A 23,133-nucleotide genomic window follows, 5' to 3' on the forward strand; every position below is an offset into this window, starting at 1 on the left:
TACAAAACCCAGCTAACATGCAACTGCTTGGGGACACGTTTGTTGTATAAAGTATGTTCGGCTTCTGCAAGGTCACCCCTGGCTAGGAATTGTTACCCACTTCCCATCCCACTTCTGGGCTCTGAATAGCACGATTACAGGGCAGGTAACATGTGTGAAAGTGAGGCATGGTTTCCGAGGCAAAAATAACAACAGAACGCAAAACCCTTGGGCTGCTGTGGAACCCTCACTCCCTGAAGGACTGGCAGGTGGCAGGTGGCAGGTGGCAGGTGGACTGCTCTCCAGGGGCAGCTGGGGGGAGGGGCCAGCCTTACCCAGGCGGGGCTGTGTGGGGAGCCGCCCCGGGGAAGCAGCAGCTTGACGATGTCTAGGTTGTTGTGATGGACAGCCACGTGCAAGGGGGTCAGGCCATTCTGCAGGGGACAAAGAGAAAAGAGGGCAGCTGTCACTCCCACAGACTTTCTACCAGGGCTTCCTTTAGGCATGGGAGCACCTATTTTATACAGGTAAAATCCTGCTTAAAATCCTTCCCAGGCCAGTCTTAACAAGAGTCACGACAGAATGTCACCAGCAAGACCCAGCACCCTGTGGGAACCAGAGGGGATGTGGACAGTGAGATCAACACACCAGCCCAGAGAAGGCCATCGGGTCTTTCCAAAAGGATAAGGCATTGGCAGAAAGGCCAGTCTTTCCAAAGGCTATTCTCCCTTGATGGCTACCCATGGAAATATGAATGGGCCAGGTGCAGTGGCTCACACCTGTAATCCCAGAGCTATGGGAGGCTGAAGAGGAAAGATCACTTGAGCCCAGAGTTTGAGACCAGCCTGGGCAACAGAGTGAGACCCTGTCTCTGTAAATTACTTTTTTAATTAGCCGGGCATGGTAGCGCCTGCCTGTAGTCCCAGCTACTCAGGAGGCTGACTCCAGAGGATAGCTTGAGCCCAGGAGTTGAAATTGTAGTGAGCCGTGATGGCACCACCGCACTCCAGCCTGGGTAACAGAGCCAGACCTTGTCTCAAAAAAAAAAAAAAAAAAAAAAAGAACAACATATGCAAGAGATGGAATCTGCAAGTGATGAGGTACATCCTCTGTCCTGGCCTCTAACCGGAGAGCTGCAGGGGTGCACACTCACTTTTCCCGCAGCATTGGGGTGCGCGTCCCGCTCCAGCAGCAGCTCTGCCACCCGCACCTTCCCGTACTTGGCCGCCACGTGCAGAGGGGTAAATCCTTTCTGAGGAGAAACACAGGCTGTCAGGACCTGGGGGCCCCAGGGCTGTCGTCCCTGGAGAAGGGCCCACGGCAAAGGAGGCTGCCACCTCCGCTGGCTTGGAGGAGCCAATAAAAGCAAAGGCATAGCCATTTTTGAGCCCTTGGGGAGGCCAAAGCCCTCAGGAGTCCGCAGGCAGCCCTGCACTCACTGGCCACACTCCTGTGGCGAGAAGGTCTTGACCACCTTGCAGTGGTAGTCGATTGCTGGCTAGCGGAGGGCAGGGTAGCAGTCTTAATCCTTATTTCTCCAGAACCTGTCTGTGACTTGCCCAAAGCAGGTTTGGACTTATAATTGTGCCATGATAAATGGATGAAGGCTGGCTGCGTGCATGAGAAGCTATGGTTGATCGCCCGTTCTGGGGAAGGACGGAGACACATCGGGCTTGCAGATGGCGGCCAGCCTTGCGTGTGATGACCCTCCCAGCTGCTTGTAGCATCATTGAGGTGACAGAGAGAGCCAGACGGGAATTCCCCTCTGAGCCCCAGGCCTGGCTGTGAGTGAGCCTGTTGCTTCCCCAGACTGAGAGGAGAAAGGCTATACCTTGGTCATGCAGGCCTGGGATGCTTCCTTTTCCAGAAGGGCCAGGACCGTTTCCACGTGGCCCTCTCGAGCTGCGATGTGCAGGGGGGTGTGCCCAGCGGTGGTGGCCAGGTTGGGGTTGGCGTTGTTTTCCAGAAGGAGCTTCACCATGTTTGTGTGGCCAATGCGAGCTGCACAGTGAAGTGGGGTCTGGTCATCCTGGACCCCAAAGGGAAAAAAAAGAAGAAGAAAGGCTGATGTTACCAAATCCAACTTTCCATCTGACAGAAAAGCAAGACGGGGCCCAGAGAGGGCAAGTGACCTTCTCAAGGTCACACAGCTAAGAAGATGAAGAGTCAGGATTTGAATCAAGTCTCTGAGTTACAGGAACCAATGTGCTGTATCCTCTTGAATCTTTACAACAGCTCTTCAAGTTAGCTGCTATTTCTACCTAACTTCCCAAAGGCCCAGTCCTCCCATCTGTAAAATGGGAACAATTAATGTCTACTTGCTAGGGCTCACTGGCATCAAGTGGATAATGAACATGGTTTCTGCATTTGGTCATAAAAGGTGCTCAATGCATGTGGTTGCTCATCAGTCTCCCACGTCCTTTCTGAGTGGATGCGCTTCTTTCTACTTGAACTCCACTTTGATTTTCTCTGTGCTAAGGTCAGGGGAGTCTCAACTGCTGACAAGGAATGGGGACTTTTCCACCCATGCTCCCCCCACCCCCACTTCCTGTTTCTGAAGGCTGCTGTCCATCTGCCTGAGCCAGGTCTCATGGAGCCCAGCTGGAGGCGTCCCTCGAGGGCCCCAGAAATCACAGGCTTGATTCTAAGGAGTGCCCTCGTGTGCCCCGTGGTTAGGAAGCCTGCTGATGGCCAAGCCAGCAACTGGCAAACTCTGCAGCTCTTCTCACTGCCTCCTCCCCCAACCCCCGCAAAATGTGTTTACAACAAGGGGATCCCTCCAATTTTAGATCAAGTCACTCCTGCCTGATTTTCACTGGCAATGCTTTCTTCAAAAGGCTGCCCCTCCTTATATGGCGACTGTCATCATTAGCCCAGGACATACTCGGGCCAGCCACAAGACTTGGACTTTCCTTATTTTAAAGAAATGTGGCTCTCACACTAAAATATCCCTGGTCTTCTCAAACCACCTGCAAAGCAGAATCCGAGCGCTCAGAGCAACCTGATCAGGAGTGAGAAGTGATCCCCAGGCCACGGCACTGCGGCCCCTCCTGGAATGAGGACGGGCTCTCTGCACAGTGCTGGAACTGCTCACATCTGAAACCCTTCCCTTCCTGCCCTCACCACTCACCTTGGCCTTGGCATTGACTTTGGCTTTGTTCTGGAGTAAATATTTGGCCACTTCCGTGTGCCCGGCTCTGGCTGCCATATGTAGCGGGGTCTCCACTTTCTATAAAATAACAAAATTATAGAACTGTTCATACATGCCTGCTATCCAAAACGAAACTCACAGAGCTAGGAAGTGCAGCCTGGAGTGGCTGGGTGGGTTTTTGTCCAAGAGGTGGAGTTGCACCAGCATGCAGCTCTTTAGCCTGGTGTGTATGCATGTGTGCACACGCATGCATGTATGTACATGTGTGTGCACATGTGTGCAAGTGCATGCATGTACGTGAGTGCAAACATGTGTCTGTGTATTCTAGGTATACTTAAAAGTAAACCCCAGAGCTAATGAATATTCAAAAATGTAAATGTATTCTCAGTGAACACTTATAGATGCTCCAAAATTATTGTCCAAAAGAAAACCTCCAAGGTTTATGGATGTGTGAGAAATTTAATCAGGAAAGTGTCAGTACACAGGGATGTCCGCCCCCAGTCTGAACGTTGGCTATTCTGGGAATTGTAGCTCTGTTCCCAGAGAGGAGGCCTGGGAGCACTAGTGAAAGCTGCCCTCTGGGCCTTTGGTCTAGAGGAGCAAGCTCCTGCCTGCCAGAGGGCTTACCACGTTGGAGACGTTGGGTGATGCCCCCCGCTGCAGGAGGTTCTTCACGATGGGAAGGTGCCCCATGAAGGAGGCCACGTGGAGAGGCGTCAAGCCGGACTGGAACAGACAAGGGCGGAGTGAGATAAGTGGAGTCTTCCCGCTTCCCCGAAGAAGAAAGAACCTAACGGCATCTAACGCTTTCACAAATGGTTTTCCAAGAAAAGGGAGCTAAATGAGGTGGGTTTTCTTCCAAGAAAATGGTTGGAGAAAAAATTACTGTGGGGTAACTCGTGCCCACTCTTACAACTTGCAAAAATTGTGTCTGATCTTGGAAAGCTCCATGAGACTTGACTCATGTCTTAGTCACCCCTGATTCATTCCTTGGAGCAGTCCAGACTTGCATACACACACACCCCTACAGTCACACAAAGCTACAAAGAGCGGCTCCGGGAGAAGGTGGGTTGGGGAGACCATGGTCCTGCCCCCAGGCTCCTCTGCAGTCTCTCCTACCTCGGTGACCGCGTCAATCGAGGCTCCGGTCTTCAGCAGCAGCTCCATGACACGGACGTGGTTCTTTTTGCAGGCGATGTGTAAGGGGGTAAAGCCATTCTGCAGCCCACACAAAGGGAGACAGACAGGCAGGAGCTTACACATAGGCCCAGCGAATGCCCAGAAGACCACCTTGCTGCTCTGAAAGGCAGCTGCTGCCCAGGCCACCAGCAGAGGCCCACAGACCAATCAATGAATGAATGCCAACTGATTAGTCTTGTAATGTCAATTAATGCAAATCATGTAAAAGACAGGTGGCTCTCACTCGATGCACTTGGTATGCTCCCGAACATGTTGTTTATAAACTTTTTAAAAAATTTATTCATATTTTTGGATGCACTAAAAAAGCCTGCTGTTTAAAGCCCCCAAGGGTAAAATTACAATAAAAGAGTACTTTTGTGAAGCAAATCATGTTCCCTCTTCCCTGAAACCACTGATCATCTTTAGTGAAATGGATTTCTGCTCTAAAGTGTGATGTGCTCTGAATGTAAACTCTGAAGGGCAGAAATGTGTGTCTGTTTTCATCTGTTCTTTCCGTGCTTTACCCACTTAAGGCAGTGATTCTCAAGCATGGGAGGAGGTGGTGGTGGTATCCTTTGCACCTCACTCCCAAAACATGTGGCAATGTCTGGGGACATTTTTTATTGTCAATTAGGGAAGGAGAGCTATGAGTGCCTCATGAGCAGAGGCCAGGATGCTGCTAAATACCCTACAACACACAGGACCACAAATAGTGACCCCAAATGTCAATAGCCCTGAGGTTGGGAAATCTCAACTCCCCTACAATGGTATGTGGCCTGTGGGCATGTCTCAGTAAAAGTTTTTTTGAGCGAGTGAGTGAATGAATGAATGAATGAGCCATCCTCTGCCATCCCTGGAGGATATCCTGTCCCTCAGTTCTGCTGCCCTGGGAAGGGGCAGAGGGGAGATGTGGTCATGGGCATGCTTAGTGCAAAGCTGCGGCCTTACTGGATCCCTGGACCTCCCTGGGAGACCCTGGCCTGGGAAGGAGGCAGAGGAACAGCAGGAGGGATTTGCTCTGGGCCTGAGTTCCCTGTATAAGAGTGCCATGAGAACTGTAAGCCCCTCTGTGGATGAAGGATGCTCAGCTCCAATAATCTCACTCATCCCCAAAGCAGCTCAGAAAGCCATGCAGCCTCTAAGGAATTACTCAGCTCCGGGCCTGGCTCCACTGGAGAGGCTCCCCAAGCCCACATACCTATTCACGCATGATGCTTTCTGAGTCCAGTCTCCTGGGCCCAAACTCACCCCTGACCTTGGCCTGGTCACCAGGGGCAGGGATCGATACCCAGCTGAGTGTGGAGTGGAGGGAGCAGGAGGGGTGCATACCAGGCCCTCAGCGGCCTGTGCTATCACACCCTACTGCTCAAGCCTCGGATCCGGGGATCTCCGGGCACCTGCTGCCCTTTCCACAGGCCCACCATCCCTCTCTGGTCCTGCCCCCAGCCTGCTCTGCCCCTCTTCACCTTCTGCAGCAGCCCCCCACTCACCAAGTCCTGCCCCCAGCCTGCCCTGCCCCTCTGCACCTTCTGCAGCAGTCCCCCCACTCACCAGGGCTCTGGAGTTGGGTTTGGCCCCTTTATCCAGAAGAACCTTGGCCACCCTGTGGTGTCCGCAGTGGGCAGCCACATGGAGTGGGGTCAGGTGGTCCAGGGTGATGTCGTCTATCTCTGCATCGTATTGCAACAGGAGTCGGACACAGTCGAGGTGGTCTCCCTGAGCCGCCATGTGAATTGGGGACAGGCCATTCTGGGTAAAGAGGAAAACATAAACAATCATAAAGACTTCTGGGGACCGAGCATGGAGGTTCAGGATGATTCCAATATCACTCCCTACTTCTTCCCTACACGATGCTTCCACAAGGCTCTGGAGGGAGCTTGGCTCACCCTGGCCTCCACGCTCCTGCTGGCCTCTGACCACAGACATTCTCCTTTCCACCTGGCCAAACCTTCAAAGCCATCTCCAGCAGACCCACCTCTTCCAGAAAGCCTTCCCTGACCACCCTAGATGCCTGTGGGCTTTCCTTACCTGTGCCATGCGCCAGACCTTATTCTTATGTTTTCCCAATTATATTCATAGTTAACTTTTCAGGGGAGTGTATCTTTTCTCTTTACTTATACACCTCTTAAGATCAGTGAATGAGCCTAGTATTTCTCTTAAATGCCCCACAGTGCCCAGTACATGCATGTAACACACATCATGGCCCTTAAATTATGTGATTTTGAATGAATGAATGAATGATAAAATAGAACTTAGATGTAAATCCCTCTGTTTCTTGCCCCTATCAAATTCTGTTCAGTTAAGGAAAATTCTGTTAAGGACACTTGTTTCTCAAACAGCAATTTGTTTAAAAAAATATTAAAGAGAGGAGACTCATTCATTCATTCAGACATGAATTCAACACATACTTATCAGGTGATTAACGTGCACCTGGTATGGGTTAGGCTCTGGGGAAACAAGAACAGAACAGACATAACCCCTGGCCCAAGGAAGCCTGTAGACAGATATGGTGCTGTCTTCAGTGGTCTGAAGCGGGATGAAAGATGATCAAAGCACAGAGGTGTGCACAAATGGATGGTGTCCCTGATGAACGAGGGACACTGGGAGGGAGGAGGTGAGGCCTGAGCTAGAATTTGAAAGGAGCTGAATGAAAGTTCAACAGGAGGACCAAAGGGGAAGAACATCCCAGTGAAGGGAACAGTGTGTGCAACACCACAGAGGCAGCTACCCTAGGGGAACCCAGGGGTCTCCATGCAGTTCAATAGGTGGGGCAAGGTGGGAAAGCATGGAGCTGGGCTGGCGAGGAGGCTGGAGCTGTGCCTTGGAGCTAGGAGCTCAGGACCTGAGGCTTCAGCTTTCAGAAAGTGGAAATGAGAGGATTTGCATCAAAGAAGCCTCAAATCAGGTTCTATGATGGCTGATGTTAGTGTTACAGGCTGAATTAGGTTCCACAAAATTCACATACTGCACTCCTAACCCTCAGGACCTCAGAAAGTCACTTGTTTGGAAACAGGGCCTTTGCGGATGTAATGAGCTAACATGAGGTCATTAGTGTGAGCGCTAATGTATGACTGGCATCCTTAGAAACAGGGAGATTTGGACACACACACAGTGGGGAAATGCCACATGAAGATGAAGGCAGAGGTCAGTGTGATGTTTCTCTAAGCCAAGAACACCAAAGATTATGCTCAAACCACCAGAACCTTGAGGAGAGACCTGGAAAAGATGCTCCCTCACAGCCTCAGAAGAAACCAACCCTGGCCAGGCACTGTAGCTCACATCTGTAATCCCAGCACTTTGGGAGGCCAAGGCAGGCAGATCATTTGAGACCAGGAGTTCCAGAACATGGTGAATCCCCGTCTCTACTAAAAATACAAAAAGTAGCCAGGTGTGGTGGCACGCCCTGCAATCCCAGCTACTCAGGAGGCTGAGGCATAAGAATTGATTGAACCTGAGAGGGGAAGGTGGCAGTGAGTGGAGACATACCACGGCACTCCAGCCTGGGTGACAGAGCAAGACTCCATCGCAGAAAAAGAAAACGAAAAAAAAAAAAAAAAAAACCAACCCTGCTGACACCTTGATCTCGACCCTCCAGCCTCTGGAACTGTGCTACAGTAAGTTTCTGCTGTTTAAGCCACTCAGCGTGTGGTTCTTTGTTAGGGCGGACCGAACTAAGTTAGTTACACTTTCATTTTAGAATGGTCGTACTATAGTTCCCAATTCAAAAGTCACACATTCTCAGCAAAGCATTTTCATAAGCATTCTTTTTAGCCCCATTCTAATGACCTGGATAATTAAAAAAAAAAAACACCTTAACTTCTGGCCATGTATTATGTTTAAATACAGCACTCCCGGAAAAACGTTGGGAATTTCCTGACCTAATAATCTAATTGATAGTAGCAATTCAATTTTTGCTTAGCTGAGGATGTTTACTTTTAGATATGCTTTTGAAGACATTGTCTCACATGGTTATCCCAACAATCCTAGGAGAGAGAAGGTGGGGGTTCTCCAGATGAGGAAACTGAAACACAGAGAGGGCAAGACACATGCTCAAAGTCACACAGCAAATCAGCCAAGGATGGAGGGTTAAATGAGAAATAAACTGCTTTAGTAGAGGACACACTTATGCAACAGCACACACATACGCGAGAGCCAGTGTGGGGACTATGAATCACGACCCAAACTAACGACAGCTCTACAGAACAGAATGTGACAATGTGTCAGGAATAAATCAACTTTCACTGACTATACGGACCGAGCTGTTATTTTATGACAGAACTGCTCAGGGGAAAACTCCTGGATAGAACTGCTCAGGGGAAAACTCCTGGATAGACTCGGTTTCTGTGTTGCTTTGCTTGAACACAGCTCAATTCATGGGGCAAGGTCCTGGAGCAGGCTCAGGCAGCACTATGTCACCAACAGCTTTTGCCCCTGGACGACTCAGGTCCTCATGTTAGAACCACATAACAGGCATTTTCTCTGGCCTGTAATGGAGCCTGAGAAAAACTATGTCCTTTTCTTTTTAACTTCACTCCAGTCTGGCCCAGGCTCTGAAGACTTCTCAGAGTACTTACTGCCTGTCTTTTCTGGAGCTAGGAAAAGAGACATGGGGATTGATCTAGAGTAGTAGTAGGCAAACTATACAAGCTGTGGGTCTAATCTGCCCTGCCGCCTGTGTTTGTCAATAAAGTTTTATTGGAACACGGCCCCCAGTTTGCATACTGCCTGTGGCTGCTTTTCTACTATGTTGGCAGTGTTGAATCATTGCAACAGGGACTACGGTCTGCAAAGCCTAAAACTGTCTAATACCTGGTCTTTTAGATAAAAAGTTTGCCAACCCTGATCTAGTTAGGAATTAGAGCTATACTGAGTGCGTCCTGTGTCAGGCCTTGTAATAGATGTCAAAGGTGCTATCTCATGTAGTAGTATTAGCATCTCTGCTTTACAGAAATAGGATTTGATGCCAGGTCTGTTGGACCTGGAGCCCTGCCTAAAAAATGCTCCTCACAGGAAGGAAGCACACACCTTGGTTTTGGCTTGGATTGGTGCCCCGTGGTCCAGCAGGATCTCTGAGATTCGCACGTGTCCATTTCTAGCTGCACAGTGGAGAGGTGTCAATTCATCCTTTAAAAGACAGAGTCAAAAACAGAAAGCCCAAAAGGGAGCTATCAGAGGCCGTTTGGAGAGAAGACTGACTATGGCATCATCCCAGCCCACGCAAGTGCTGACGTTTCCTTAAGCACCAGCTCGACCTCAGCACAGTTTCACTATCGCCTCCCGCTGCACGCAGCACTGCCCGGAATACCGCTGCAGGCGGCTCCGGGAGGGTGGTGGTGCATCCCTAACTAGGTCACAGAGGGCCCGCTGCTCTGGGTGAGACTCGTGAGGGGGGAACTCTCTCCCGTTGCCTAGCGGCAGAGCCTGCCGGCACCCACCTTGGTCTTGGTTTCTATCTGGGCCCCCCGATCCAGCAGCAGCCGCACCATGATCACGTTGCCCCTGCGGGAGGCGATGTGCAGTGGCGTGATGCCATTCTGAAGGGAGGAAGCAGTACAGTCAGGGTGCGCCATCCTTCCCTGGAATGCAGCTGCTGTGCACCCACTCCCTGTGTCCCCATCCCCCAGCCTCCAGCCCTGCAACGGCACTGTCAGGGCACTTCCGGCCTAAGACATTTCAAAACCTGTAAGGACCTGCCAACAGGATGGGTCATCCCACCCCATCAACAGAGCCCATGCCTCCCAGCGTCAACATAACAGACTGCAGGAACGTCAGTTATTTAGAAGTCACTCTCTGCCCTCCAGGTTTCCCACTTCTAGGATGGGCAAACGCAGTTCAGGGTTTTCTCAAGACAAAGCAAGAAACTGGTGTATGGATGATCAGAAACCTGCTAGCAAGGAGCCCGACCAGACAGCGGGGCTGTTTGACCCACAGGCACTTTGCAGCTGGGATGAAATCCATGGCGCCAAGGCAGAGGCACGAGCACCTGCCAGCTTCAGGGCCCAGTGAAGACAGTGAGGGCACACCTGCCCCAGAGTTACCTGTGGTGTGAAATTGACGCTGGCTCCCCTGTTGAGGAGCAACTGGGCCACGTTGAGGTTCTCGTAGTGGGCCGCGATGTGTAGGGGTGTGAATCCCGTCTGGGGCACAACAGAGGGGGAGAAAGGTGTCCTATGTGATTTACTTCTATCTCAGTATCAGGCCTGGGATGCCGGAAACAAGGGTGGGGTGACAGGACCTTACAGACAAAGGAGATTTTGATGGGTGGGAATATTTGCTGGGAGTTCAAGAGAGGCTCTGTGGAACGGTATATTCAAAAGCTAGGTGTCTGCTCTGAGTGGCCCGAATTATATGCTCACCTCAGACTCTGTGGGTCCGTTCGTCAGAGTGATCACCAGCAGAGATTTTCATTCATGAATGAAAGTATGATGGGGCCATGGTCTTTGTTTGTTTGTTTTGTTTTAAGACAGGGTCTCACTGTGTCACCCAGGCTGGAGTGCAGTGTGGTATGATAATAGCTCACTGCAGCCTCGACCTCCTGGGCTCAAGCAATCGTCCCACCTCAGCATCTCCAATAGCTGGGACTACAGGCTAGCACCATCATGCCCAGCTAATTTTAATTTTTTTATTTTAGGGGTGGGGTCTCACTATGTTGTCCAGGCTGGTCTCCAACTCCTGGGCTCAAACCATCCTCCTGCCTCAGCCTCCGTCCATTGTCATCATTCTATTCCAGAACCTCAAGCCATGCCTAACCCCACCCAGCTGTTTTCCAGACAAAACCCGGTGGCTTTGGGCGAGTGGAAGAGGGGAGGGGGTGTGCAGGAGGGGACTGTGAATAACTCCAGCAAATCTATTTCCACTAAAAGAGAACCAGCAGCCTCCGCCTACAGACAGCAAACCAGCAGTGCCTCTGAACACCGGAGAGCGCGCTCAGACGACCGTGCAGGTCCCCAGACCTCCTTTCTCCACACCCCGGCCCTGTATGCCTCTTCCCTCCACCACGGCGCAGCCGGAGGGGAGAGATGAAGGCACATCAGGAAGGCCGCCCCCGGGGTTCCAGGGTAACCCGCCCTGCCCGCCTGGACACTTTGCCAGATGACCTGGAGCAATAGGAAACACCCCCAACCCTGCTCGTCAAGAGCACGTGTCTGGGCATCCGCCAGGGATTTAGAGCGGGCCTGTGCAGGGGCCCCTCTGTGTCCTGGGATGGGGGCACTCCGTGCGCACAGCTGGCCCGGTGCGCACAGCTGGCGGCTCCTGGTGGGCAGTCGCTAAGTGCACACGGTGCCCCCTGAACCCGTGGGCGTCCGTGGCCCAGGGCTCCTCCCTCCGCCTCACCCTCACCTTGGAAAGCACATCGGGGTTGGGGTCGTTCTGCAGCAGCACCGCCGCCGTGCGCGTATCGTCGTTGCGGGCCGCGATGTGCAGGGCCGGGAGGCGCACCTTCCCCTTGGTGCCATAGTTGATGAGGTGCGCGACCACGTTCTCGTGGCCCTGCTGCAGGGCCACCGCCAGAGGCGTGAAGCCGTCCTGGCCAGAGGAGGAAAACACTTTGCTCTGACTGGCTGACGCTGTCACACGGGACACACCCTCGCCCCTCGGGCTCATGCCCGTTGCAGCCCCAGCCTGAGGGACCTCCCTCCACCAAAGCCCTCTTCATCGCCAAGTTCATCCTCAATGCCACCTCCTCCCTGAAAGCCCTTCTGCCTCCACTTTCTTTCTCTGCAAGCTCACAGAGCCTGCCGCATTTTTCTTTAGCATTCATTTAGTTTTCCTTTATAGTTTGACTGTTTTAACAAACTTCTGACTGCTCAGATTCTTTGCTTGCTCCTCTTCTCACCCCATCTGCTGGTGCCAGGATAGTGCCTCGACAAGGCAGAACATTATGAGCACCGACCAAAGGCCAGAGTCCACATCGGGCCCTGAGATTTCAATTTGGGCTACTACTACTATTATTATTTTATTTTTGAGACAGAGTCTCACCTGTCAGTCAGGCTAGAGTGCGATGGTGCAATCATGGCCTACTGTAGCCTTGGCCTCTTGGGCTCAAGTGATCCTCCCACCTCAGCCTCCCAAGTAGATAGGAGTAAGGCACACACCACCACACCCAGCTAATTTTCTTTTTCTCTAGAGACAGGGTCTCAAATTCCTGGCCTCAGGTGGTCCTCCCACCTGGTCTCCCAAAGCAGTGGGATTACAGGCATGAGCCACTGTGCTTGACCATGAGCTAGTATTACTAATTCCCTCAGTTGTGGACATACGAAGGGGCACAGGACCCAGTGAACTGATAAAACGGAATGATAGCAAAGTCATGTCATTGAACCATCCAAAGTTAAGAGTCAAGACTCCTTGGCTCTATCTAGTCCAATTTCATCATTTCATCAACGACAAGACTCAGGAGCACAGCTAAGGAGACTTGTCCAAGGGAGGATGGTGGTTTTGTGGCAACAGTCTTTCTCATTATGGCCCAATGCAAAGTTGCCCCCCACACACGCACTTTGCCTGCTCCCTCCAGTCACAAGTGTTGGCCATAGCGGGAATGACACCCTTAAGTGTGACATTTCTTTGGAACATGTCTGGGCCTTCCTCAAGAGCCACAATTTGTCATTACTCCCTTGCAGAACCCGAAGTACTGAGAATTAGTGCAGTGAGCTGGCGGTCATCCATCTCGTTGTCCTGGGTGTGGATGCACCTCAACCACTTCCCGGGAAGGTGTCACTTGAAGCAAGGTGGTACACCCGGGAGACTTCCAGTGGTGATGACATTTTTCCAAGGTACTTACTTCCGTGGCTACATTCTGGTTAGCTCCATTTTCCAGTAAAAACTTAACCACTTCCAAGTGGTTCTCTTGTGCTGCCATGTACAAAGGTGTAAAACCTTTCTGTAAACCAAGAGAGGATATCATCAGCATCCACCCACAATGTGAGAGAGGCCGACGCCAACGCAATGTCCTCTTATCTGGAGGACAGTGTGCTCTCTTCATCCCATTTCCTCCCACCTGACCCCCCCTAAGGAAACTCATTGTCACGGTGACTGGCGTCCTGGGATTATTACAAAAGGCCTCAGGGTCTGTACCTCCCCTCAGCACCATAGGCCAGTCTCTTCAGCTCACATACTCCTCATTGATTTCATCAATGCTGCGCCCCGTGTCTCATTCCCCCAGTCCTCAGCTTCTCTCCCCACCTGAGCCATAACTGGTCATATGATTAGGCTTAGGTCCATAACAACTCAACCCCTCCATGCTTAGGACATGCGGTCTAAGGACGCCTTCACGGTTCCTCCGAGACACACTGCTGAGAAATCTAGGCCCTGCCCCATGCGTGTGTTAACACGGCTGCCAATGGACCCACGACGGAGCAGGAAAGAGGAACCACGTGTGGAAAGGCAACATCCTCTAGTCCAGACCGGAAACCCATTACCTGCGACTGGGCATTGACATTGGCTCCATAGTTGACCAGCTCCCGGACCACCTCATCCTGCCCGGCCAGGGCCGCAATGTGCAGGGCCGTGTTCCCCTTCTGAAACACAGGCGGGAAGGAAACAGATGCGGTTTCCCACTGGGCCTGCTCCAGGGCCAGCAAAGGTCTATGGACAGGTGCTGCTTGTGGGATCTAGGGGCTTTCTTCATGGCCAAAAGGGTACAAAGGACACATATGTGTGCTTGACTCGTCAAATAGGACGAGTGGAGAAAATGGGACCATGGTCAGACCCATCTGTCCCTGCACTACTTAAGGAGCAGATATCTCAAACGACCTCACTTTTAGAGTTTAAACAGTATATAGTTCTTTTTACTAAACTACATAATCACTGACACATTTCAAGAAACTTAAGAACTGACAAGCAGGGACTTCAGACTCTGTCCTTGCCCAGCGGCACCTGTCGCCTGGAGAAAAAGCTTCCTCACTGAGATGGAAGGGAGAAGACTGGGCCCCAGCCATATGGCTCCCGAGCTGCTGCTGACCCTGCTTCCCTGGGTAGGGGTGGCAGCCCCACGAGGACGCCCTGGGGGCTGGGAGCAGCTTAGGTCTGTTTCTTGTACTCTGCCTGGTAATTCAAGCATAAAGCTTGGGGCTCAGCTCAGTGGCTCACATTTGTAATCCCGGCACTTTGGGAGGCCAAGGTGGGAGGACTTCTTGAGTCCATGAGTTCCAGACCAGCCTGGGAAACATAGTGAAACCCAGTCTCTCTGTCTAAAAAAAAAAGCCATAAAGCCTGGGTGGGGTGGAGGGGAGGCGAGGCGGGGGGCAAAGGCAGGCAGGTCCGTCTGTTGCCTCCTGAAGTTGTCTTTTTGATTTCTCCTCAAGTTCTATTTGATGAAGAAAAAGGTTCTTCCTTAAGTATCCATTGAAGAATAAATGCCAGATATGAAAGTCCGAAAGCTCATTAATAATTTTTCATAGAAGTCCAAAGAGCCTCCATTGAGAAGCTTGGCACCTGCTGTACCCAATGGAGCAGGGCTGCTGGCACCAAAAACTTTTCTACACACCAGGATGTTGAGATCCAAGTGGCATCTTCTGGGCTCCCATAGAAAAGAAGGAGGCATCCCGGGCCCATTCATTCACTGGCCACACACTTCTGGGCATGAGCGAAGGCAGGCCTGGGCCAGCATGGAAATACAGAGGTCTCAGAGACACCAAGAGGCTCACATCAAATGTTTCTTTCCATCCGACCCTTCCTGCCTGAAATCCAATTATATGAGACCGTTCCTTACACCAGGAGGAGGGGAAGGCCCCTCTGTTTGGGGAGCTCATCAGCAGTGGAACCCTGGCTACAGTTCTTGGTTTGGGCCCGTGAGCCAAGGGTAGCATAAGTGAGGAATAAAAACACAGGGAAAATTCTGGAAGTGGACCTCCTTTCCCCTGTCTACACACATTACGAGGCTCAAGATGACCCCTGGCCCAAGTCATGAGAGTCACAGGAAAAGGGATTTGTGAGCCTCTATTTTCTCTGCCCCTCCCTCAACATGAAAGAACATGGCCTCAAAGGAACAGGAAAAATTACTTAGCTATATTTTGCTCCACAAACACCCAACCTCTCTATTTTCAGGGGCTCACAGAGCTCAGAGCAGGGAGGATGGCTGCCTGGGTGTTGAGTGAATGCAAGAGGAAGGGGAAGAGGGACCCTTTCTCACTTGGGAGTGAGAGAGCAAGCTTTCCTCCAGTAGAGATGAAAGCTGTCTCTACAGCTTAGGTGCTGAGCTCCAGTCTCTAAGAGCTGGAAATAGGAGGATGGGGAGAGGATGCATTTGTTTTATGCTTTTAAAATTTCTAAATACATTTTAGGAGTCTAAATTGGTTTTGGCTTTTTACTCATTTTCTTTTTTCTCATTTTCCTTCTGCCTGGGAGTCCCATCACAGTCCCCAATCTGTTGTGACTCTTCCCCAGCCCACGGTTTCAGTTCCACCTTTTTTCCCCCTCTCTCTGGATGGCATTCCAAAGCCATGTTGGCTTAGAAAATTTCTAAAAATAAAAAAGACACACCAAGTGTTCACTTGCAAAATCACAACCTGGGGAGGAAATTCAGAAATAGTCAAAGCACTGAAGCCTCGTCTTTCCGCAGCACTTGGGGGCACGCCAGGGAAGGAGACACTCCAGCACACACCGGCCAGGTCAGATGGCGTGCAGCTCACAGCCAGATATGTGGGAGTGTGCAGAGAAAAGAATTGCACCCTTCGTCCACACAAGAAATAGGGTGGGAACAATTGGAATCTGTCATGGAGTTTGGGAAAAAAATCCCCCATATCCAGTCAGAAAGAGCAACTCAGTGTATTTTACCCAGAAGTGCAGTAAGATCTTTTCACATTCAGGAAATGACATGAAAATTACAGAATTTTGCCTCAAAAGATGATTCTACCTTCATAATATTTTGGTAGTTCACTTCATAACCATAAATTATATCTGTTCTCTACATATTGTTCTTCTATGTTCTCTGCTTGAAAGGCGGCAAACTGTTTGCTGCATGGAACTGAAATTGAGGCTGTGTGTGAGACCACGTGTAATAAACAGCAAATGGAACATAAGAATCTGGGGGAAAGAACTCCAGAAGAAAAACATGGGAAAGGAACGGAAGAGGTAGGAGAAGAGAAAACAACAATTGAGGAAACAATACTTGAGTTAGCAAATGGAGATGATTTTTTGTTTCGCTTTATTGTATTGTATTGTATTTATTTATTTTTGAGAGGGATTCTGTTTCTGTCACCCAGGCAGGAGTGCAGTAGTGCAATCTCGGCTCACTGTAATTTCTACCTACTGGGTTCAAGGGATTCTCCTTCCTCAGCCTCCCGAGTAGCTGGGATTGCAGACCTGCACCACCATGCCTGGCTAATTTTTGTATTTTTAGTAGAGATGGGGTTTCACCATGTTGGCCAGGCTGGTCTTGAACTCCTGACCCCAGGTGATCTACCCGCCTTGGCCTCCCAAAGTGCTGGGATTTACAGGCACGAGTCACCACACCTGGCCTTGTTTTAATTAATTAATTAATTAATTAAAGATAGAGTCTCACTCTGTCACCCAAGCTGGAGCACAGTGGTGCAATCTGGACTTACTGCAACCTCTGCCTCCTGGGTTCAAGCAATTCTCCTGCCTCAGTCTCCTGAGTAGCTGGGATTATAGGTGCTGGCCACCACACCCATCTGAATTTTATAGTTTTAGTAGAGACAGAGTTTCGCCATGTTGGCCAGGCTAGTCTCAAACTCCTGACCTCAAGTGATCCACCCACCTTGGCCTCCCAAAGTGCTGGGATTACAGGCGTGAGCCACTGCACCTGGCCTGTTTTGTTTTATTTTTAATTGCTGCCTGCATCATTTTTGATAAATAAGCTGCATGTCACGTAAGAAATAAAAGTTATTTTGCAATCTATAGATGTATCAATTTCACGACTCCGGGATTTCAGAAGTTGAGTCACTGGTGTTTATAATCTACTGAAGTGGAATGAAATACATCACTGTGGATGCCTGACGTCACCCCATGCCAAATGCCTCCAGGTCATTAGTGAGGAGAGGAAATTAGTTTGTGGCTGAACAAGGAAGACTTGCTGGAGAAGGAGAAATGAAAGAGACCTGGATTCTTTTCTACAACCCTCAGTAACAACATGGTCACTAGTATTTATTGATTCCCTGCTACAGGAATCAATAATCAATCAATACATCCAATAATCAATATGTATATCCAATAAGCAGTAACTACATCCATCCAATAAATACATCCAGGCACTTATGTATGCCATCAATTTCATACCAACCCTGCCACTGAGTATAATAATCTCCATTTTATAGACAAAGAAGCTAAGGCCTCACAGTGGTGGAGTAACTCGTCCTGGGTAGCAATGTTTGAAGTACGTCTGCTGGGATTCGACTCCAGGCACCTGCCTGGCACTTCCAGAGCCTTCAACAGTAAGTTAGAGTCAAGGACCCTGAGAAAGCATGAAGCCACTAGGAAAGGGCTGACACGTAACCTAGTGATGAGGATAAAGGTCCATTGAGTCTTTCTGGACACAGGGTGTGTTTCAGGTGACTTCAGGGATTCAGAGAACTAGAACGTAATTGGAAGGATAAGAGACATTCAGACGCAAGCTTGGGGTCTCTCATGAAGGACTGGTTTCTAAAGAAGGACTCACAAACTTGAATTTTCCATGCAAAGCTCCCCATTCCCTGTGAGACATACCTTGGTTGTTGTTTCTAGAATGATTTCTTTGTGCAGAAGTTCAACCACCATTTTCACATGGCCTTCCTTAGAGGCCAGATGCAAGCCATTCAACCCATTCTGTAAAGAGCAGAGAGGCGAAAAGGCCATGTTAGGCAAATGGTGCGTTCTGCAGGTCCCAGTGGGGGCCCAGGCCCCTTCCCAGCCCTGGGGTGTGCACAGCACTGAAGGGAAGGAGTGGAGGGTGTCTAGGGATTAGAAGGGGCACAAGGTAGGGCCACCCAGCCTCCCCTTCATGCCTCAGGTCACCGCAGAGCAGAGGAGGAAAGGAAGGGCAAGAACCAGCCTGCCACTCCCAGATGTGAATTACGCAGGAAGCTCTCACAACACCCATGGTGACCTTGGAATTCAGGTCGTGGCCAGGCTTTAGGGAGCCCACTTAATTAAAATTATATAGCTTCAACCCCTAGCTAATTTTCACAGCAGTGACCAGGAAAAGCAAAGCGGTAACATCAGTGCATCCTAAACACTTGTAGGGATAGACATACGTTTGATAAGATGTTAAACTTTGAAGCAAGGTCATATGAGAAATGAATACCGCCAACCACCCAGTTGTCAGATTTCATCAATAGAAAAATCAGTATGAAAATAGCCCCTTTGGCCCAGAGCAGTGGCTCACGCCTGTAACTTTGGTGTAGGGGGCAGACCCTACAGCCTATTTCCATATAAACAATGAAGAAGAAAGTAACTAGAAATATAACTGTAGTAGTTATTAGTTATTCATAGGAGATCTTAGCTATTCATAGGTGACTCTAATTCTTTTACTAATGCCGCTTAGGTCTTGAAGAGTGAACCTGGGGTGACACTGTGAAAGGAATGACCCTAAGGCAAGACGCTTTAAGCCCTCTGTCATGCGCACGCGCCCATGTAAGGGCTGCTGGAGGGCGCCTCAGCTGTGCAGCAGTGCCAGCACTGGGAAAGTGCCCACTGTTTAGCTAGTTAGGGAAGGAGACGTCCAAGATGGCCGAAACGTCTCCTTCCTCAGGGGAGACAGGAGAAAACTCCACTCCTCTGAGCTCTTGCAGTAGGCCTGATGGCTGTCAGGGAGGTCTGCAGACATCTAGGGGCTGAATTGTCTCTATGTGATGCTGTGCTTCAGCGGTCACATTCCATGTTCACCCTCATGTTCCACTTCTGTACATAATATAAATCTTTTTTTTTTGAGACGGAGTCTTGCTCTGTTGCCAGGCTGGAGTGCAGTGGCGCAGTCTTGGCTCACTGCAACCTATGCCTCCTGTGTTCAAGCAATTCTTCTGCCTCAGCCTCCTGAGTAGCTGGGACCACAGGTGCGTGCCACCACACCTGGCTAATTTTTGCATTTTTAGTAGAGACGGGGTTTCACCATGTTGGCCAGTCTGGTCTCGATCTCTTGACCTCGTGATCCGCCCACCTCAGCCTCCCAAAGTGCTGAGATTATAGGCGTGAGCCACCCCGCCCAGTCAAAGTAATATAAATCTTAATGTCTTTGTTCTTTCTTGACAAGTATGGAAAAGTGCTGACTGAATTATGCTCCTTACCTCATCTCGGCTACTAGAAAGCCTTGGGCCCCTACCTATATGACAGGTGATGTACTTGACCCTATCACTGACCACCAATGCCATGCCCTACTTGCCCTGCCTCCCCCTTGTACCCCGCCCTACCTACCCTGCCCCCAGCTTTGTACTCAACAAAAGTCAGAGTGTCCAGGCACTTGGGGCCCCTGCCAAACTATGCGCTTGGGTTGGCAGTGGACCCCTGGGCCCAAACTCTCTTTTCTCTATCTCTGTTTCTTGTGTCTTTTATTTCTATAGTTTCTTGTCTCCACGCCAGTAGAGAGGGCTGGCAAGTGTGCTATAGCTGGCCTAGAGTTAGAACCTGAGCAACGCCATTTTATACAAGACAAAGCTGTTTTTCAGAAATAAGTTGTAATGGCTGTCCCATTCTTCTCACAATAATTGCTGGCCTTGGCTTCTGTAAATAAAACTGCTAGCTTGTTCTGCAAAATGCTCACTATGTAAAGCTGCTTACCTTTTCTTATCAGTAACTGCCAGAATTGCTGGCCTTTGCTTACCAGTAATGACCAGAATAAGCAGCCCAAGCTAATCCATCCTGGCCCTGCAACTTGTAATAAGTAACTAAGATCTGTGGATTCCACCACTGCCCAGATGATGTATAAACTAACGCTTATCTTGACTTCTGTAAACCAATTAGGTAACAATCGAAGTGACAACAAGTTCCCTGGCCCTTGGAATGTCTGGAGACCCTCACCCTCCTCTCTGCCCGGGAAGTGATTTATGGAATCCCCTGGCCCTCAGAATGTCTGAATCCCTTCACCCCCACCCCCGCCCCACACCCTCACCCCAGAGGTGGTTTACGGGCATAAAAGGGTCTTGTCACCCTCCTTTCAGGGCCACGGGTTGGAAAGACATGAGTCCTCCATGGTCGCTGGCAATAAAGACCCTGCAATTTGGCATACTTTTATCTTGGTGCTAATTTTGTACTCGATCCAATACTTCACAAGGACCCTGTAGGGCTGGACCTTACACTTTGGGAGGCTGAAGCAAGCTGGTTGCTTGAGCCCAGGATTTTGAGACCAGTCTGGGCAACATGGTGAAACCCCATCTCTACCACAAAACCAAATCCACAAAAGTAGGCAGGTGTGGTGGTGTGCACCTGTAGTCCCAGCTACTTGGGGGGCTAAGGCGGGAGAATCACCTGAGCCCAGGAGTTTGAGGCTATGATGAGCTGTGATCACACCACTGCCCTCACACAGGGTCTGGCCCTGTCACCCTGATCACAGCCTGGGTCACAGATCAGGGTGACAGGGCCAGACCCTGTCTCAAAAATAAAAATAAAACAAAATAGCCCCTTTGCCATCCCACCATTTCAAAGGTGGACAAAGAAGCCTGCCTCACAGTTAAGCTTTAGAAAAAGTGAAAGGAGACAAAACACATTTCCCCCGCCCAACCATTAGCCCACAAGAGCAGAACCAATTACAATTTAACCAATTACAGTTGCAGCTGCATCTGGTGAAGCTGCCGCTGTGCTGTATGGAAAGCGGCCAAGTTCAAGTTTTATTTATCACTCTCACACTTCCTGGTCTTCTGATCCTTGCCTTGAAAGGTCTTGAAACTTTCTGGCCATGTCACCCAGGCTGGAGGCACTGCTATTTAGAGCCACATACACTTCTGACAACATGAAGGAGGAAAATTTCAATTCCAACAGATGAGTCGATCTTGGCTCCATACAGAAATGATTTTAGTCAGTGAGCAAACTCCACCCGCTGCTTTTTTACTGTGCTCCTGTCCTCCTTTCCTGCCAGCAATTTTCCCCTCGTCTCTTGCTCCTCCACCCAGCCTCCTGTTTTGATTAATTCTGTTCTCGCGTGTTCGTTTCCAGGGGAGCCCTCAGAGCCACTGCAGACTCCAGCTCATGAAACAGATCCTTACCACCTAGACAGAGGGCTTGACTTCTGCAGGTGTGATGTGCGGGGTCCCTGACTCACACGTCCCCAAATCTCTCCACAGCCCCACCCTGCGTTCCCGAAATTCCAGCTTTCCCATTGTGTCAGGGCATCATTTTCAGGAGGTTCTTGTCCAAACACAAGCATTCTACCTGGGAGTAGGAGTGCATTAGCCCATTCACAGATTAGGCATATTGCTTTACCATAACTAGCAGAGGAAAGTCACCCAAAGTCACGATATGAGAATGGAACAGGTCTAATGCTTCTTTTATGTGGGGGCCTTGGACAGAGCAAATATAGCAGGTGCCTTGGATGCTTGAGAAATGAGAGAGGCAGCAAAGGGAACGTTACCTACCTCCTATTGAGGTCAGGCCAACCCTGGACCCCAAACAGCCAATGAGCACACTTGGCCAAATCTTTGCCTATCAGCACAGCCAGCCTTGCCAGGGTATGTGTGTGTAGGGAAGAAGGGGCGGTTCACCAAATATTTCCTCATGCAAATGCCTGAAAATGACCATTAGCCATTAGATTTCCTCCTCCTGCAGATTTTGCACACCATTCAGTGAAGGTTCCAAAGCTGTGTGATCCTTCTCACCTGGTGTGAATGAATTTATTAGAGAAAGCTAGGTCAGAGCCAGTCTCAGTAATACAGAAGCAGAAAGTGCTCGAGGGCCAGATGGGAATCCAGGAGAGGGAGAAAGAGCATTGGGCAGGTAGAAACCAATTTCCCTCCACTCGATTTGCAAGACACAAATTCACTGCACAGCAATTTGTCAAGTGGCCAGTGTGCTGGGAGCCAGGAGCCCCCCTTGCTTTTGCATCTTGCAACTCTTTTTGGGGCGGGTTGGCAGAAAGAAGTCCATGCTCCCTCTCAGAGCAGGAGGCTTTTTCAGGCAGTACATACCATTTCTTCAAGTGCTCTTCCAACCCAGCGGCAGCCTTATCTAGAAGCTTCCTGGTGCTGAGAATGGACACCTTGTGATTGCTTGGGAACTGGGGTGGTGTTTGTGGCTGTGGGCGCAGCTGGAGTGACAGCCCGTCAGCTGCCACAGGCTGCTTATTGCCGGAAGCTGACTCGCAGCAGCAGCCAGCCTTGACTTGGTGCTGACGGCTGGGATTTTAGTGCTTGCTTGAGCGGCGCAGTCACTCTGATGAGCATTTGTGGGTTCTGAATGCTTCAAAGCCGCAAAAGCAGCAAGCCTGGAAAGAAAATAGCTAATGCTTGCCGCTAATGCTCTGGGACGGCTGTTCCCTGCTCTTTGAGGCCAATGTCAGGATCTCAGTCCAGAGGGGTTCTAGATGCACCATCTGACCAGAGAATGCTGGACTCCGAAGGGATATTAGAGGTCCCTGAGCTCCACCCTTTCATCTGCAGCTGAGGAAGTCGAGGCCCAGAGTAGTCAAATGATTGGCAGAGGCCATGCAGCCTTTCCAGGGCACAGCCACACACAGGACCAACCTGGATTTCCCAAGAAAAAGGGAGTTTTGGTTTTCTTCCTCCTAAAAACTACTGTGATAACTGGCTGGGCATGGTGGCTCACATCTGTAATCCAAGCACTTTGGGAACCCAAGCAGGTGGATCACTTGAGGGCAGGAGTTGGAGACCAGCCTAGCCAACATGGTGAAATTCCATCTCTTACTAAAAATACAAAAATTAACCTGGCGTGGTAACACACGCCTGTAG

General features: G+C 50.2%; 1 protein-coding gene across 32 annotated transcripts in view; it reads right to left on the reverse strand.

Moving 5' to 3' along the window:
• Positions 1 to 23,133, reverse strand: part of ANK1 (ankyrin 1) — a 244,473-nt gene that overhangs the window by 63,211 nt on the left and 158,129 nt on the right. For 21 of the 32 annotated variants that reach the window (XM_078347620.1, XM_035270408.3, XM_078347606.1 and 18 more), the window contains exons 3-16: positions 17,969 to 18,067; positions 13,726 to 13,824; positions 13,089 to 13,187; positions 11,651 to 11,836; positions 10,348 to 10,446; positions 9,745 to 9,843; positions 9,335 to 9,433; positions 5,861 to 6,058; positions 4,250 to 4,348; positions 3,758 to 3,856; positions 3,110 to 3,208; positions 1,811 to 2,008; positions 1,133 to 1,231; positions 315 to 413 (exon numbers count right to left, since the gene is read on the reverse strand). In XM_078347620.1, the coding sequence (XP_078203746.1) occupies positions 315 to 413; positions 1,133 to 1,231; positions 1,811 to 2,008; positions 3,110 to 3,208; positions 3,758 to 3,856; positions 4,250 to 4,348; positions 5,861 to 6,058; positions 9,335 to 9,433; positions 9,745 to 9,843; positions 10,348 to 10,446; positions 11,651 to 11,836; positions 13,089 to 13,187; positions 13,726 to 13,824; positions 17,969 to 18,067 (1,671 nt within the window). Of the gene's footprint in view, positions 1 to 314; positions 414 to 1,132; positions 1,232 to 1,810; positions 2,009 to 3,109; positions 3,209 to 3,757; positions 3,857 to 4,249; positions 4,349 to 5,860; positions 6,059 to 9,334; positions 9,434 to 9,744; positions 9,844 to 10,347; positions 10,447 to 11,650; positions 11,837 to 13,088; positions 13,188 to 13,725; positions 13,825 to 17,968; positions 18,068 to 22,353; positions 22,483 to 23,133 lie in introns of those variants that run through there. The other 11 variants (XM_078347624.1, XM_078347623.1, XM_078347608.1 and 8 more) reach the window with 3 other exon arrangements.

Source organism: Callithrix jacchus, chromosome 13 (genome assembly GCF_049354715.1).
Source record: "Callithrix jacchus isolate 240 chromosome 13, calJac240_pri, whole genome shotgun sequence".
Classification (NCBI taxonomy): domain Eukaryota; kingdom Metazoa; phylum Chordata; class Mammalia; order Primates; family Cebidae; genus Callithrix; species Callithrix jacchus.